The sequence below is a fragment of the Helobdella robusta genome, assembly GCF_000326865.2.
Source record: "Helobdella robusta unplaced genomic scaffold HELROscaffold_11, whole genome shotgun sequence".
Lineage (NCBI taxonomy): Eukaryota > Metazoa > Annelida > Clitellata > Rhynchobdellida > Glossiphoniidae > Helobdella > Helobdella robusta.
The window spans coordinates 5,000,423-5,020,084 of NW_008703617.1; the positions used below are offsets into that span (position 1 = coordinate 5,000,423).

At 33.0% G+C, this 19,662-nt stretch overlaps 1 protein-coding gene across 1 annotated transcript in view; it reads left to right on the forward strand.

The window, feature by feature from the left end:
• Positions 1-12,613: 12,613 nt before the first annotated feature.
• HELRODRAFT_190293 (hypothetical protein) overlaps positions 12,614-19,662 on the forward strand; it is a gene marked incomplete at both ends in the record, with an annotated part of 17,481 nt that continues 10,432 nt past the window's right edge. Inside the window, 4 exons of the mRNA XM_009013110.1 lie at positions 12,614-13,046; positions 13,247-13,902; positions 14,918-15,049; positions 19,039-19,089. Coding sequence (XP_009011358.1) covers positions 12,614-13,046; positions 13,247-13,902; positions 14,918-15,049; positions 19,039-19,089 — 1,272 coding nt within the window. The remainder of the gene's footprint in view (positions 13,047-13,246; positions 13,903-14,917; positions 15,050-19,038; positions 19,090-19,662) is intronic.

The window sequence follows — 19,662 nt, forward strand, 5'->3', positions numbered from 1 at the left end:
AGAGAGAGAATGTGCGACAAACCTCACGTTCCAGTCAACAAGTTTAGTGTTCCTATCAAGCTAATTGATTCTCCATCCTGATTAACACATTCTCTATTCTATATTTACATTCTTTTTTCCAGGAAATTGCAAATGGTTCTCAAAATAAATATATTTGTTTTTGTTTATTTTAATTTATTTTTTCAAATTATTTCATCATTATCGAAAACTAAATCATTGGCCTTATTATCATAAAACCGCACACAGTCAACACTCATTCAAATAATATTAGGAATTTTTTCGGTAAAATTTTTATAAAAAGCCACATAAATAACAAGCATACTGTTTTTAAAAATGTTTCGCATATGTTTGTGCTCAGTATTTAAAGTAATTTTGTCAACAAAAACAACAACAACATTAAAAACAACAGCAACATCATCATTAACAACAACAGACACATAGATAACAACAACAATAACAACTACCGCGATAATATTAATAACAATATAAGCCGCAGCAATACAAGCAACAACATTGACAACAACTTTGACAACAACAACATTCATAACAACATCAATAGCAACATTGTTGAAGTAACAGAGTTCATGATAACGACGATGTAACAAGATTTATAATTTTATTAAACGTACATTAAACGTTAATAACTACAACAACAACGATAATGTCGATGCGCTTTACTCGCTTACGCTATTCTAACACCCCCACTCGAGTTGTGCATCGCCATTAGTTTTAACATAGTAAAATGCCCATATTTATATATATAACTAAATGTTTACATACATATATGTTCAATGTTTCAGAAATTAATTATGTTCCAAAAACAAAATTTCTATATCTTTCCAACTTGTATCTTGAAATAGGCTTTGTAAACACATCCGCAACCATTTCTTCAGATGGCAGATACAAAATTTTTACTTTGTCACGAATGCATTCATCACGCACAAAATGATATTTGATATCGATATGTTTGGATCTTTGATGGTATACTGGGTTATCAACTAAGGCAATTGCTCCTTGATTGTCCTCATAAATAATTGTAGATTGTTGTTTATAATATTTGTTGAATATTTGTAACAGTTGAGTTAGAAATAAACATTCTTGGACAGCTGCTGCTAACGCCATATACTCAGCTTCACAAGTAGATAATGCAACTGTTGTTTGTTTTTTACTTTTCCATGATATTAATGGATCATCTATATTTAAACTGAAGCAGTATCCAGTTATGCTTTTTCTATCATTTAATGATCCCCAACTTGCATCACTGAAACCTGTTAATTTCAATCCTTTCTTGTTCTTTCTGAAACATAAGGAATAATTTAACGTTCCCTTCAAGTATCTTAGTACATGTTTCATCGTAACAAGCATTTCGTTGCTAGGATTAGCTAGATGTTGTGATAATATATTAACAACATAGCACAAATCAGGACGTGTACAGGTCATTGCATATATCAAACTCCCGACAACCATTCGATAGAAATTACTATCATCCTTTATCATGTCTTTATGAACATCATTATTCAACTTCAATTCACATGGTGTGAGTCTTGGTTTGCAGTGTTCCATGTTGCATTTACTTAGTAATTTAGTCAAATACTGAGTTTGATTTATTTTTATTACATCTTTTTCTTGAATGAATTGCATACCTAAGAACCACTTGAGTTGACCTAAGTCTTTCATTTTGAAACGCAGTTTTAGTGAAGTCTTCACATCGTCCAACAAAGAATCATTGCTCGCAGCCACTATAATATCATCTACCCAAATCAACAAGATGGTTAATCCATTGTCAGCTGATTTATAATAGACACAGTTATCTACACCAGATCTTGAGAAATTATTTTCGATTATGAAATTGTGAAGTAAACAATTCCAGTTGCGTCCGCTTTGCTTCAATCCATACAAAGATTTATTTAGCTTGCATACTAAATTTCCCGAGGTTGACTTTACTTCAAATCCTTCTGGTTGGTCAACATAAATTTCGCAATCAATGGGTGCATTCAAGTAGGCAGATTTAACATCCATTTGATGCACGATTAAGTCATACTGTACAGCAAATTGCATTGTTACACGAATAGATGTAAAACGAGCTGTTGGTGCAAATGTTTCATTATAATCAACTCCTTTTTCTTGATTATATCCTTTTGCAACAAATCGGGCTTTGAATTGTTCGTTAGCATCTTTGTCCAATTTTATGGAGTAAACCCATTTCCCCCCCCCCCCACTGACTTTCGGCCTTCAGGCAATTGTTTAAGTTCATATGTGTTGTTTTCTATTAAGGAATCAATTTCAATTTTCATTGCTTTATACCAATCAGCGGAATATGGTGATGACATTGCTTCACTGTAAGTCTGTGGTGTAATAGACATTTTACAACAATAGTCTGTTTCATTTTCAATTTCGTAATTCAGATAGTATTCATCAAAACGCTTCGGCGGTTTTCTATCTCTTTTGGGATATCTGGTTTCAGTTTGAACAACCTGACTTTTACGATTATTATCTGTGTTCACTTCCTCGTCTTCTTGCGCATTGTTGCATTTGCCTTTTGTTGGTTAATAGTTTTATTTAAAACATCATCTGTAAATTTTACAGAGCGACATCGCTGTATCTTGTTTGTGTCTGGAAAGTAGATTAAATAAGCTGGACTTTCTTTGTCGTATCCAACAAATATACCTTTTTTACTGCGATCATCAAGTTTCATCTTATTTTGTTTGTACGCAAAACATGTGGTACCAAAAATATGCATATTGCTTAAATTCGGCTTTTTACCTGTAAACAAATGGAACGGTGTTAAACCTGTTCTTGGATTATAACAACGATTTCTGATGTACGATGCAGCTTTTACAGCATAACACCAGAGTTCTCTTGGCAGATTTGCATTCAAAAGAAGACAACGAGCCATTTCAAACAACGTACGCCATCCTCTTTCGGCCGTACCATTTTGGTGCGGTGAAAACGGTGCTGACCTTTCATGTTTGATGCTGTGATGAATCAACAGTGATTTAAATTCCATTGATGTATATTCAGTACCATTATCAGTTCTTAATCTTTTTACACTGCCATAAGGTGCGGCATCAGCAAAAAAACATTTTGTTGCTCTAACAGCATCACTCTTTTGTTTCAGGAAATAGAGAAAAATGATTCCAGTGAAATCATCTATAAATGACATTGCATATTGAAATCCATTTAGTGAAGTTGGTTTGATGATGCCAGTCAAATCGCTGTGAACTAATTCTAGAGGAAAGGTAGCACGAGTATCACTTTCCCTGTTTCGAGATTGAGACATCTTTCCCATACTACAGATGTCGCATCTAAAACTGGATTTATCTGTAATTTTCATACCTTCTACAACATTTTCCAATTTCAAAACATCATTGGTGTTGCAGTGACCCATGATTTCATGCCAATGTTTTAAACTTCCTGATTGTTTTGTTGTTGATTTATTTGTATCATGTTTTTTGATATCAAACTTTGTTCCATCAGGTGCAGTCATATTAGCAGAATGTTTACCAAAAGTAATTGTTGCTCCATTTTCAGTAGCTGATTGTACAGAAAAAATATTTTGCGGGTAGGATGGAACGTAAAGTGCATCTTTCAATTCAGCAGTAACTATTCGGCCATCAAAAGTATTCATATTCATTTTCACGTTTCCCCTTTTTAGAGCAATATTATTTAACCTTGTGCCATCTGCAAGTTCAATAAAATGTTTTTACGGGTCAAAATTTTTTTGTCATAGCTAATGATTTTTGATATATCATTTATCACATGACTGGTCGCGCCACAGTCAACAAGTAACGATTTAAAACAAGATATATCATCATAAATCTCATACTATAATAAACATAAAATCATGTTCTCGAGCTTTTTCATCTCTCACTTGTTTTTTGTTGATGAATTATTATGTTTTCTTCTACATGCTTTGTCTGTATGATTAGATGCTTTACAATAACTGCACCACAACTTCTTTTTAAACTTTTCACTACAATTGTGGGATTTATGACCTGATTTTCCACAACCAAAACATGTGATGTTAGCAAAATTTTTGTGAACATGCATTTGTTTGTTAACATTTTTCATCATAACTGATTCCTCATCTGTTGAGTGAAATTTTTCTGTATCACCAAAACTTCTCAGTGCAACTTTAAATTCCATGAACGTCATTTCTTTATCACTCTGAGTGATAACCACTACAAAGGGTTTATACTCTACAGGTAACCCCTTGAAAACCATTGCTATAAGTAGACTATCACTTATTTTCTCTCCAGCATTACGAAGAGCAGTTGCTGATTTTTCAGCTTTAATGACATAATCTGTAATAGATTCAGACTTACGAAGAGACGTCAGTTCAGTATACAATGAAATAATACGAGGCTTTCCATTACCTGCGTAATGTTTACGGAGTATTTCAAGTGCCTTGCGACCATCGTCTACAGCGTCGTGCATAATTAGTGCTAAACTTTTATCATCCAAAAATTGAATTAATTCCGCAAATGCTTCTTCATTTTTCGCTGCATTTGGCTCTTTTCCGTCAGTCGGCAAATAGTTTCTTTCAATTTTCGGAGTCGCATGTATCCGAGAAACGCTATTCTAACAAACATCAACAATAACAATAACACCATCAATAACAACAACATTAACATTATCAGTAAACAACTTAGCATATAAACTGAACGTTATTAATGCTTCTCTTCTGTATGGTACAATCATTTCTGCACCGGTTAGTTAAACAAGAAAATTTGATGTATTAGTTTTAAGCCATTATTTAATTGATTTAAGTTTTAATGGCTAAGCAATGTTGTCGAAATTAATGATATAGAATGTTAAAAAAAACAGACGACGCGATAGTGTAATGGTTACGGTGCCTGGAACTGCTGTTGCAGCTACTGGATTCGAATGCGAAAAAATCCCATGTTATCATATTTAATGCTTGTGATACATTTGCGTGTTTCTTGTTGATATTTCTATAAAATACCAAAAAAAAATTAAAAAAAAGATAAAATTACCAAATAAAAAGTTCATGTGGAGGAAAAATATGATCCCTTCCTTAATAATTCATTCACTTTTTATGTGGTTGCTAAAAATAACTACTAATTCTACTAGATGCCTGTTGCAATCGCGAGACAAATGAGATGAAGACATTTTGGACAGTTCAACGAAATGAAAATTCGTGATTGTTTTCGAAAACACGTCGTCAATCAAGTGGTTTTTTTTAACTTTTTAAAGCACTTATTCAATAAAATGCCTTGTCGTCTAGAATAAAAATATGAATTAAACATCTTTTTGTTATTTTATATCTATTAAAAGTCAATTTTAAAAAATTGCTACAATTGAAATAAAATGCCCCTTTTTGCTTGTCCATGTTTCGGTTCTTCTTTTGTTGTTGTTGGCAGGTTTAATTTTTCTGGAAACGCTAACAAACAAACGAACAAACGTTTTTCAGAGTTGGGAAGCAATGCATCCATGCCAGGATCGTCACTTCCACAGCCACTACCACCGTCATGTTCAACTTTACCATCACTAATTCACTCATTTCTTGCTTATTCGCTGTACATTTTGAGTTTACGTTTGAAATGGTGTAACTGATAATTTATAAGCATGGAAGGGCTTCGTTTCCCCGAATGATTTGAATCTTAATTATTTGATTTATAAAGTTTTTATTAAAATGTTTGAAACATTATTTCTAAAACGAATCGGTGTTGAAAAAATTTACTGAGTTTATTTTCATAGCAAACTTCTTTCAACACTGCAGCACCAATCTTCCTACTCCTTTATTTATTGCCCTCACTCCATGATATGATATTGTCTTGCAAGTTATAACAGTTTCTGCGTCTGCCAGAGTCTGATTTTTTTAAAAATAATAAACAATGAGACAACCGACATGAACAATGAAATATCATGATTCGAAGCAGGCAGCAGTTGAATGACGGCATAGAACAGAGGAAAGACAGTGGCGTATATTTTGGCGTTGTTGCAGGTTGTTGTTTTTGTTGCTGCTGTTGTTTGCCTTTAGAATATTTTCTCTCTTCGTCACATTAAAATGCCACAATCAATAGGCACATAAAGAACAACAAAATTTTCTGAAAAGTATCGAATTACGTAACGTAACAATCATCCACGCTGCAACCATGCCTCTGAATGAGACTGGAAAAAAAAAGATTGAGATTGGAACATATGATTGCGTCTAAAGGAGAAAATTTTAACCATAAAAAAGTTCTCTTTTGAAAATTTCAAATACAAGGGAGACAAAAAAAATTAAAATTTTTGAATAATTGAAGTTTTGTTTATGACGGTATCGATGTCTGTTTGCATACTTGCCTGCTTCATACGCCAGCAGAGCAGACATTCGTTTTTTAAGAAAAAGAAAAAATTTAAATATTCAAAACATTTGTGTCTATTTTTTATTTAAAAATTCAAGATTTTCAAACAAGTTTTCAAACAAGTTTTCACGAAAATACTCCATACTCCTTTTGCTTATTTTAATGACTCTACAATTCTTTATATTACACGAATAGGCACTAAACTATAAATAATTTAAATTTGATTTTTTCCGATCGAATGTTATATTAATTAACTAAAATACTTTTCTAAAGAGGTCGAAATTTATTTATTTAATTATTTATTCATGTCCCATTCACTATTCAGTAATATGTAGTAAGTACGAACAGCCAACACGCCGTGCATTTAAATACAAGTGAAATAATGCAATTTTTTTTCATGAAATCTCTTCATCGCATTTCAATCATTCAATCGGAATGTAACTGCATGCTTAAAAATGTTGAAGGATGCAATGAGATCAACATCTTACAGCACAGTTCATTCGTTTATTGACATGCATAGGTAAATTTTAAAAAATAATGGTAGATTTTTATTCCAGTGTTTTCAAGAAAACATCTAACTTGTATACATTTCTTTATCAAAACATAACATTCATTCCTCTGCATCCATTCTTTGAAAACTTCATTTTAAAGGCCCTTGAAAATAAGTACCTATGGGTGTTGTGTATGGGTGTTCTATGGGTGTTGTGTGCATGCTATGCGTGCCTATGTGTGTTTTTTATTGTTTTAATTTATGTAAACCTGAGATAATTTTTTTGCAATGTTCATTATCATGCTTATTGTTGTTGCGCGAGATTTGTCGTCTTAATGTATGCTCGTATTTGTGGAAATTGACGATCATTGTACATGTGTTTCGTTGTGTGTGTGTGTGTGTGTGTGTGTGTGTGTGTGTGTGTGTGTGTGTGTGTGTGTGTGTGTTTGGTGTATGTGTAAGTACACATCGTAAAAAGCAAAAGAGAACCAAACATAAGAAATGCCAAGTCAGATACAGATAGATAATGTCCATATTTTACAAGCGGCAACAAACAAATGATGATTCTTATCAAAGATTTCTATTGAAATATTTTCTATTGCGCTTCTGTCCAGAGATGTTGTCTTACCTGGCTGTATGTTACGTAAAAGTAGTACCAAGTTAAGTGGGAGGACCAGGTTATGCAGTACCATGTAATATAGTGTGGTTGTGGGACTATTGTTGTAGCGGTTAACATTAGGCGTTGTGTGCGGTTGTTGTAATTTACTCGTTTTACGCGCATGGCGTATGATAGTCTTTCAGTTTCGGACTGACGGTATTCGAACCAGGCCATAGCGTAACTGCGCGAGACATGGCACTTCTACCGACTGAGCTAACTCGTAGAGCATGAATATATCCATGATAATATTGCAAGTTATTACATGCTACTGTTTATTTTTTATGTGAAATAATCTCACATGACTGGTTTAAACTTAATCAGTCTTTTCAGCAATATTGTCTATAAACAGTTGAAATAAATAAGAACATTTTAAAATCAAAGTTCCTTGATGAATTTGTTCTTGAAATTAGAAACAAACTCGTCTAAAAATCTCAAGCAAATATTGCATTGTGTTGTGATAGATACATAAATAGAAACTTGAGAGCCGAAGAGAACGAGGCCAGCCCGATGACGTACTGGACGAATTAGCAAATAAATGTTCGTCTCCTCCTATTTACAGCACTCATCTGTCACATAAATAATTCTTTTAATTTCTACATGCGCTAGTACAGCGTATACTTTACTTTATATACGGAAAACCCACCCGATGTTTTCTGGCAGCTGTCAAATATTTGTTTTGTGCTGTGTGGCGTTGTTCTCTTGAACAATTATCTAAAAAAGGTGAATGGCATGGAAACGTTTGTCTCGTCTCGATTCGAGGCAATCGCTTGGATGGAGGAAATACAAATTCACCCGATAGATGAATTAGACCGATTTTTCATTTTCTTCATGTATTCCATTTAGTTAATCTTAGGATCAACCGCTCGGTGACGATGACGTAAATAAATATTGCCCCATTCGTTACATCCCACTATCCTTTAATGTTATTTTTACGTTTTTTTATTGTAAAAATTTTTGATTTAATTTTGATTTCTATCTAATATTTTGTGAATCACATTTGGACGTTGGGCTCTTTTACCGAAGTGTTGGGGTCGATCGGAGTCGGTCAACGAATTAGCTCAGCCGGCAGGAGTGCCATGTCTCGTGCAGTTATTACGCGATGGCTTGGTTCGAATACTGTCTGTCCGAAATTCAAAGACCATCGTAGGCGTGTGATGTAGTGCTTGCGCGTTCATACACCTAATGCGTATGTGCGTCGTGTGGTGTCGAAAGTGTACAGCCTTTGTAGTACAAAAGTTTAATTGAAAGCATAGAATAACAAATAATTTCATAATACAGTTCTGCGTTTGACAGAACTGTATTATGAAGAAGAAAAAAGTCATGGCCGGAGTCGGATATTTTTCATTTGTATTTTGTTTAAAAGAATATTTGTTAAGATCATGTTTTTAAAAGATGTATATGTGTTTAATATAAGATTAATAAGCTAATAAGTGAATACAATTTTGTAAGCTTCTTTTAACACAGCTTAACAACGTAACATAAAATAAGAGCGAACTTTTTAAAAATGAATTTAAAGCAATTTTACTAAGAAAAACAATTACACCGACTGTGAATAAGTGTCTTGTCTTGTAAAGTATTTTTTATTTACTAGGGATATTTAAGTGAAATCGTGATGTAAAAGTTTTAAAAAGTTTCTGAGAGTTTGAACCCGAAGTTGGGATCGAAGTCGAACATTTTTAACCGGAGTCAGAATCGGAAAATATTGTATCCGACTCTGGCACCCTCCCGATTACATCACCAATTCGACCCACAAACCAACCAACATAACTTAAATTTCAAGTGAGCTTTTCAGAATAACGGTCGAATAATTTTTACTATTCAAACACATTCAAAATTTCACAACATTGAGCAAATGGAAAAACAAACAACTTGACAAACCATTAAATTCTACTGAAAGACCGCATGTACGAACATCTAGCATCGCTGGTGGGGAAGGCGTTGTTTGTACATTGAACTATTTGTTTATCTTCCCTGCATATGAAATCGGATATCAAATCATTTTCTACTCAAATACTTTTATGAACAAAAATTGCATTGCATTCAATGCATCTCGAATTTAAAAGTTTATTCGTGACCAACCAGGTTTTTGATAGAATTAACTTGAAAGTTGTTGTGGGAATTGTGGCTCAGTTTGAAAATTGAAAATGTTAAAAATATACATAAATTAAAATATACGGATGAGTTTATGAAAATTTTATTTGTCCGAATAAGCCATATATATTTACATGGAAAAACTTATTTCGGATGAGAATTTTAAAAGTTTAAAAAAAAACAAAAAATTAAAGTCAGGTGAACAGGTTATTCGCCATTATCAATATTGAAATCATTCAATCAAATAAATTGCCTGATATTTCTTTGATCGCCTCGAGACAAAACTGGTTCATGAATTTGTAGGGCGAAGAAATAAAATGTTAGAAACGATGAAATGTTTCATGCACAAATGAATTCGTTTGAAGTTTTATTTTTCTTAAATTAAAATATATTTTATCATATGTTGCATGGATATTGAGAGACATTCATGACATTTATAAAAAGTTCGTTCTACCTTTTGCAATATTCAGAACTTTCAACGAAACGACATACACACACACACACGCACACACACACACACAGTGCATGGATGTAAGTGTTGTGTGTGCGTGCGTGTATATGTGGCGTGTTTATTTGTTTGTGTGTGCGTGTGTGTGTATGTATGTATGTGTATGTGTGTGTGCGTGCGTGCGTGTGTGTGTGTGTGTGTGTGTGTGTGTGTGTGTGTGTGTGTGTGTGTGCGTGTGTGTAACGACGTGGATGTCCGTGACAGGATGACATGTCAAGATGAGGTGCCCCAGTGAAGTACCGCCGGATGTGTCGCGTCATAAAAAAAATACGATGAAGTGTTTGTCATCCTGCGCGTGTTGTCAGCGTGTTTATTTAATGTTTGTTGCTACCACAAAATAGAATTATTATGCATTCAAACTTTGACTATCTGAAATAATGATATAAAAAATTCTATATAAAGTAGAATGTAAAAAATACGTACACTCCTAACCCACACCATCTCAAAACTTTCCATATTACGGGATTTAGCGGAGGGATAACCTAATTCTTAATATCGTTCATTATTTATTTATTTTTTGTTTTCCATTGTGCAGCCTGACACATGTAGAACTAACAATCTCTAACTATAATTAAGCTTTCGTGATGGCGCAGATACTTCAACATGCACGCTACACAACGTACATATTTTTTGTATAAGCCAGCAGTCCATACATCCAAGGCGTATCATACACGTATGGCGTATGATAATTTTTAGGTTTCAGACAGATTGTATTTGAACCAAGTCATGTAACACTTGCTATTTATAAGCACAGGTAACACTTTTACCAACTGGGCTAACTTGTCGACTAGACTCATTTCGGGTAGAGTAAAAAGCTTTTGAACCCTTTAAAGTGCACGCACACATACAGGCACGCATGCACTCAAATACTTAGACCAATGCATCATTACGTCTGCCAATGAAGTTTGATTTATTTATTCCTTCTTCGACTACCTGGAAAGCGTGGATCTTTTATTAAAATATGTAAAAAAAACAATATTTTGAACGAATTGTTTGTTGAACCGAATGCATGATGTTGTAAAACAAAAAACCAAAATAAATAAATATTAACAATTAAAAAACAAAAATAAGGAATATAATGGATGTTGTTGATATGAAAGTATCTGTGTACATCTTAACAATTTATAGTTCTGAAGTTTTAATTTTTGAAACAAAATAGGTGCAATGGTGAAACTTCAATGTGATGTCACACGAGAACAAAATATCAAATTTCAGGGGGCGGTATGGAATATTAGACATCTATTAAAAAGATGAAATAACACGGCAATAACGCACTGGCCTTCACCATGTGCAGTGCATTCATTGCCAGTAAGTAGTCCATTGTTTGTTGTAATAGAAAATATCATCAGATCGTGTTTCGTCATTTGTTGTTTGTTCCTATGTGCCCAGACATTTATGTTAGTGCATTGATATGTGGAGTGGACGTGTGTGTGTGTGTGTGTGTGTGTGTGAGAGAGAGAGAGAGAGAGAGAGAGAGAGAAAGAGAGGATAAAAATTGATTGTATTTTGTGTGTTTTAGTTTAGTAAACAAATAAAGTTTATTAAAAATTGTGATTGCGTTTTCGATTTTATTTGGCAAAATCTTAATCTTATGTGTGGTCAATTTCATTCTTGATCTCGAAAAACTCGAAACGATGCTGATTTTATTTTTTTGCTACTGATCCACCACGTCCCATACAAATATCAACTTAAACTGTTTGCTCTATTTATTGATCAAATGAAAAAAGAAATAGATCGACAGATGTCAACATAAAATAAATAATCTATAATAAAATCTATAATATTAAGTAATTTCCATGTTATAGATATTTTTATTATTAATAATATTTTTTTTATAATGTTAGTTTTCACCAAATTAACTAATTGCACACTTTGCATTAGAGAATAATTTATAAGTACACTACACATGTCATTTAACGACGCCTTCGTCAGCTTTTCAGGTGAAACAACCCACCATGGTGCTGGTGTGGAATGTGCGGGAGTTGGTATCTAATAGCACAAATCCCTGGTGGTGTAGTGCCGAAATTATCATGCCAATAACACTGAACTGTGTGTAGAGTTCAGTGACCAATACAAAGATAAAAAAAACTTACAAATAACAATTTTCTGTTGTGGATTACTCTTATTTATATTGTTTTTCAATAATATATTTTTATTCAATATTTAAAGAATTTCATCCAGATGCGCTTTAGAAGTTACACCTCGAAATGTTTTAAAAGAGTACGAAGGTGTTAGATGGTATCTTTTTCATGTATCCCATACAAGTCTATACATCGTGTAGGTACGAGGTCTCTATACATTTTGAATCTATGTATTGCAGTGTAAGCATATGCGATCTAGTCTGTGTAATTAATATGTCTGTGTAATTAATATGTCTCTATCGCTTGTTCCTGGATTCAACAAAATCAAATGAAATTAATTAAATTCTATGCATTATTTTGAAATTTATATTTATTCATAATTTGATTGTAAGATAGTTGACAGGTTCGTAAGTTTTTTTTACGGATTTTTGAGTTTATCCACCTGATATCTTGTTTAGGAAAGGAAGAATCATCATGTCCGTAAGCTCGAAACCAGAGTCACCACCACTTTGTAGCGAAAATAATAAAGTCAAAGTTGTGTTCGATTATTCCTACTTCTCTAAACATGATAATAAGACGTTAGATTTTAAAACTGGGGAAGAGTATTATTTGATAAAAAAGACAAGCGATAATTGGTTTTTTGTGAAGAAAAATATTTGTGACCCAGTTGGCGTTTATGTTCCAAGGTTATGTGTGGCTGAGCTGACAGAACCAAAGCCAGTAAAAAATCTGGTGAGACTTCCATCGACTGATGCAAGTAAAAAGAAAATTGTGCCCTTACCAAGACCAAAACTTCACAGCAAGAATTCAAATGAAGAAAAAGAAACAAAGCCTGCATTATCAAAGGTAGCACTTGAGGAGCTGAATGATATCATCAGTGAGATTGGCGTGCCAGAACATTTTAAAGGTGTTGTGTTATCTGTAAAGCATTTAATTTTTTGTTAAGTCTTGGTTTAATAAATTGTTCTATTTTAATTAAATTTGAAATTTTGATTAACATAAGATATAATTTTGATCATTTCCATATTTTAGTTTCTTTAGTATTTACTTATTCCAATTTGTAAACTGATGAACTCACAAGAAAACTAAAATTATTTTACACACTAGATGATGTCCAGACGACAACTGCAAATGATGTCTTTTTCCCAGAGAATCAGGTGGCAGCAAACAAGTGCCTCTTGTCAGAAACACAGTCGTCTGGCTCACCCAGCACGTCACCTGTTGATTCCTCGAACGACAAAATGACCACATCAGGTGCAGCCTTAAAGTCCAGTTCTGACGACATAAGTTCAGATAAGAATCTTGTTCTCATGTCAACATCATTCATCGGCAACCAACAAAACGAAGAAGAAACAAAAGTTGACAGCGAAACGAGTGACTACAAAACTGATTCCAGAGAAAGCCTTAGAAGTGATGGTCAGTTGTTGATAGACAATGAAGAAGTCGATAGTGATGTCAAGCCTCTGCCAATTTCTGTAAAAGATAACAAGGGAGATCTAACAAAGTCGAGCCTGAACAACAACATTCCAATGGCAACAAACACTATCCAATCTGATGATCATTCCTTGAAAAGAACGCCGAGTACCTCTTCACATTCTCCATCTCCTCAGCTGTCATCAATCATACCCCGCCCACAATTACTGTCAACAACAGCAACAACGATGACATCATTAGTGAAACCAGCGTCTGAGGATGAGTTGGATGCTAATTGCCTGGAATACACCAATGCATCTTCATTCATGAAGAATAAAAAGGCTACTGAGGTTTTCGCTTAATTGCTTGTTTGGTCACTAGTTTTTTGTTTTTGTTTGTTTGGTGGTTTGCTTTTTTTGTTTGTTTGTTTGTTTATTTGTATGTTTGTTTGTTTGTCTGTCTGTTCATATGTCAGTTTGTCTTCATGTTTGTTTGTTTGGTTCTTGCTTGCTTGTTCGTACTTTTTAAAATTTTTTAGCTATCTGTTAAAAACGAACGTTGAAATTGTTGCTATTCAAATATTTGCTTTTGTCAGTAAGTTTATTTTAATTTCATTATCACAACTCCCATGAATTTAAATATCATTAGTTCAAAATTTCATGCTACTCATAATGTAGAACATTGATAATGATGATGTTAATGAAAGATTAGGCTGATATATTTTGTAATGGTAGGGGTAGATTAACATGACCATGACACAAATGATAATGGGTGGCGTGATGGCTCAATGGTTAAAGGCGCCTGATCTTGTTGTTGCAATGACTGGGTTTGAATACAAAAAGATCCCCGCCTATCATATGCAATGTGTATGATGCGTGGTTTTCACGCGTATTCTTATACGCTGTGTGTGTTTGTTGAAACCTTTGAAGAAAGTAACCTTTAACCTTTGAAACTTTATGTTAATGATGTTGTTAACTCAGTGATGATGCTGTTTAGTCAGTGATTGTGTAAAGTCAATGATATGATGATGTCATCTTCACATTGATGCTCTGTTGGTGATGATGTGGCTATGTTATTTATTATGGTGTGTTAGTTGTGAGGATGTTGGTGTTGGTTGTGATGTTTACAATGGAAGGAACCTTATGATGTCATGATGATGGTGATGCTAACAATGGTCATGGTGGTGATGATAATGGACGACGAGGATGAAAAAAATTGTGCTGATGGTAGTGATGGTGATACTAATGATGACGATGATGGCTATTGCAATGATCGTGGTGAAGATGATGATAATAATGATGATGAAGAAGATAATGATGATGATGACGATTATGATGATGATGGTCCTGATGATGATTCTTGCAGACTGAGCCCCAGTTGGCAAAAGTGGACAACAGCAGCGAGAAACTCCGAAAGATGCGCAACCAATCAATGGAGGATTATGCAAACCTCGGGGAGATTCAAAAGGTCATTCACGGCATGCCTCGTCCTCCATTGGTCAGTTGGTGCTTATCTTCTTGCTCTTGTTTCTATATCTATGTGTATGTTTGTTTTTGTATCTGTTCTATATTTAAATTCTTTTTGTTGCTGTTTGTTTGTGTTCTCGTTTAGTTTACTGTTTATGTTCTTATTTATATTTTTATTTATGGTCATATCAGTTTTCATGCTTTAAAAAGTTAATGGTTATATTTATGTTAAATTTTTTTAGTGAGGATATTTGCTGACGGTTGTGTAGCTGCTTGCATGTTACATTTTACTGTCGAAATTTTTATGACATGAACGACCATGTTCATTGCATTTATTGCACTGTGGTAGCTGCATTTTTTAGAGATTTATAACAGCACCTCTCGGTGTCTAACTCAGAAATATGGTTACCTTTACATTCTTCAATGTGTTTGGTTGGATAGATATCTCTTGAGGTATTTTACCAAACCTGCCGCAACTTAAGATGCCAAAATACTTTGTATACTGTGTGTTAGTGTTTTGTTTAGATGCCATTCGCAACGTTAATGCTGTTGCAGGGCTGATGCTTATGTATATTTCAATTTTTCACTATTTATTAAACTACAAGGCCTGCTGGAACTCATTGTGGTTTTGGATAGTTTTACTGTATTTATTATCCCATAATTATTGTGGGTAGTTATAACAGTGATAGGTAGCACTGCTAGATAGGGACGGATCTAGACGGCGTCGGTGGGCCAAAAATTTTTTAAAATATGGGCCGAAATATTTTTAAAATGTTGAATTTTTTTTATTTGACAGCCCTAGCTAGATCCGTCATGAACTTTATTTTTAAAATGTTGACCAGCATGAAGTGGATTTCTTTTGGGACGTTAAAACTTTTTTTAAACACTTTTTTTAAAAACAATTCTCTTTTCAATGATATAGATATCAACAAACAAACACACAACTACGCAAATACTGGTTGATTCACTCATCGCATGTGATGGATGATAGACGATATCTGACCTTTCTTCGTGTACTGAACTCTTTTTTAAAAATGAGAGCAGATGATGGAGAAAAGACCTCAGACGATATCAACAACATCAACAAAATTGTTGTTGTGCCCAGTCGTTCACAACAACAACAGCAACACAAATGCAACAATAAAACGACTATCCCACTGCAGTTTATCCTCACAGGTTCACAAATGATAGATAGGCCATTTCATTAATATAATCTATTAGATCGTAATCAGAAGGCCATTTTGTTAACATACTTAAAAAAAATAGCTGATAGTTAATAGGTCGTCTCATTAACATAATTGATGAAATATAGAGGCTAGTCAGTAGGCCACCTCATTAACCTAATTAATAAAATAGAGGCTAGTCAGTAGGCCATATCATTAACATATTTGATAAATTGTCAGTAACCAGTAGACACCATCTCATTAGCATAACTTATTATTATTATTGTTATTATTATTATTATTATAGTATTTATTGTTTGTTAATAATAAATAATAATTTCAACTATACCTTCATAAAGATTAACATTTTTGTTGAATGTTTATTACTGCTATCATCATCATCATCATCATCATCATCATTAATATTATTATAATTATGGTAAATTATTAATTATTATTGTTGTTGTTATTATTATTTTTATTTTTTTATTTTTATTCTTTTTTTAACTCTCACAGCACATGCTTACTTATGGTATACCTGTCATCTAGGCTAATAAACTGAATGACTATTCGTCACTATTTTGGTTTTGTTTGAATATTTAGCACTATTTTATTTTTGGTTTTTATTTTCTTCAATTATTATTGATGATTGTGATTAATTTGATTAATATAAAGGCGAGAATATCATTTACTGTCTTCTGTGTGGTCTGCATTTTTCGTCACCTTAATATTTAATATTATTTTCCATAATATATTTATAATATATTATTGTATATTATTTTTATTAAATTTATATCGAATAAAAATAATAATAAGCACATTTTTTAAATGATGAATTTGACTGTAATGGTTGTTTCACACTTAATCATCATGTTTATATTCAATTATGGCCAGAAAATTTGACAAATAGTAATAATAATAATAAAATTATAATTGGAGCAACCTGCAGTATATTACAGTAATTAATGGTTAAGCTTTAAGATTAAACTATGATAATGATAATAGTGATGATGATGATGATGATGATGGTGGTGGTGGTGGTGGTAATGGTTATGAGGGGATGACTACTAAGATTGTGCCATGGTGATGAGGTTACGGGTAAAAATGGTGATGAGGTTAAAGGTTAAAATGGTGATTAGTATAATGATGGTGATGAAGATGATTGAAGATAATGACGATGATGTGGTTAATTATTATTAATTCTTATCACTCTGACATCTTCATCATTAATTTTCCTCACGAAAAGATTGTGATATAAAAATTATAACAGTTTTTTCTTGGTTACACTAATTCAAATTAGTTAAGTCTCCAGCACTTTTTTTATTCACTTTTTTCAGATTATTATTTTTATTCATTTTGTTATTCACTGCTGCTTATTGTTTGGGAAGTGTCCCTTCATTGGCTATTACAAATTTTGTGCTACTTTCAAAAAACTTCAGAGAATTATATATGCCAGACTTATATAACATTAAGATAAATGTTATATGTTATCTTGTGCACTAGATATTTGTTGAATATTCAGTGAATATATTTAGCAGCCAAAAGCGAGGTTCACTTAACTCCACAGTTTCACCATCAATTTGTCAGTTGAAAATCGCTTGGTTGATTTCGTGTTTTTGGTCATGTGACCTATTAGCTATTCTATCTGTCTATAAGTGTACATATATATAATTGATCATTATTTATGCTAATCACTCTATCAGTCAATCAATCAGTCAATATCAATCAATCAATTACTCTATCAGTCAATCAATCAGTCAATCAATCAATCAACCAGTCAATCAATATCAATCAATCAATCAGTCAATCAATCAATCACTCACTCAATCAATCAATCAATCACTGTTTATATATTAAACACTCTTCAACCAGTAATTAAGTTCTTCAATCAGTGCACTTGATCAGCTGTTACAAATTTTTACTACATCCAATATCGCTGTAGAAACTATTTGTAGTCCTTGACACAGGTGCACCGCACACAACTACACATATAAAATAGATTCATGGCTATTTATTTATATATATGTTTGTGTTGTGTAGTTGTTTTTTCTTTGTTTAATTAGATTCATATCTTTGTTTACTTCTTACAATCCACAACATTATCTATATTAATTGCGATGCATTCTACTTTGATATGTCACTGTCTTCTTGTCGTGTTACGAAACTAATTGCACATACATATTACAAATAGATATCTGATAGTATGTGTACAATATGTATGCTAGATATTTTTGGATAAGTTATTCTGTTATGGTTTTTTTAAACATTTTATCAGTTAGTTGTTCGGTAAGTTAACTTCTGCTAACAACAACAACAACAATGTAGAATGTAATATTAGTATGTGATATGATGCGATTGATATTTATGTGATTTGTGTTATGTTGATGAAATTTTCATGATGCGACAGTGATGTTATTGAATGTGATGTCATGTGATTTGTCTTTCACAATGTAAGGTCTATTGATAATAAATGATATGCATGTTGATGTGACGTTTTGATAATGTATAATGTTATTATGGGATTGTAACATGGGTTGATGTAATTGTAGCGAGATGCAATCATGCCATACATAATGTGATGTCCTGTTATATCTGAATGTGATGCAGTTACATGATGTAATGGGATTAATGTGATGAAATGTAATGAGTGTAATTTTAATGTGTTAATGTAATGAGTGTAGTTTTAATGTGTTAGTGTGATAGAGTGCAGTTGTAATGCGTCAGCGTGGTAAAGGAGTGCAGTTGTAATGTGTTGGCGTGGTTGAGGAGTGCAGTTGTAATGTAATGTGTTAGTGTGATTAAGGTGTAGAGTCATGTAGCGAGTTGATGTCATTCCATTCCATTCATCATCACACAGGCTGAAAACTTAATGCCTGCCGGCTACGTGAAACCTTATTCTCAGGAGAAGGTTTGTGGATTAGGGTGGAGCGAATTTATACATAAAAAAATTTTTTTCTTCTTTTTACTTTTCCTGGGGTTGGGAAATATGTCTTTTATCGAGTTATTTCAATGTGTAAATTTTGAATTTTATTGAACATTGTTTTGAGGTTCCTCTCGGCTGGAGACTGTTTATGAATTGCATTTCAAAAGTAAACAAAACAATATCATCAAATTAAACATGTTATTAACTCAAATAAATCATTTAAATCTTGAAAAACAAAACATTAGTGTTTACTAGTTCACATCAAAGACTTAAATAATGAAGTGTTTTTTAGTTTCAAATTTTGGTATATCATTTTGAGATGCAAGTTTAGTACGAATAAAGCCATCTCTTGCTTTTTCTCCACAAACTGAAAGTGACGCTTCTGTAACTAATTTTATCATTCTTTCTACTGCCTGAGTATGGCAAGGCAACTTCAAAAATTCAATGTTATTAGGAATATCCATTATCATCTGTTCTAAAGCTTCAGTTGTGATATCTTTTGTAAGGGGTGGCTCTGTGATCTCGGTTGCATGCCAATCGATCATGTCGTAATAGTGA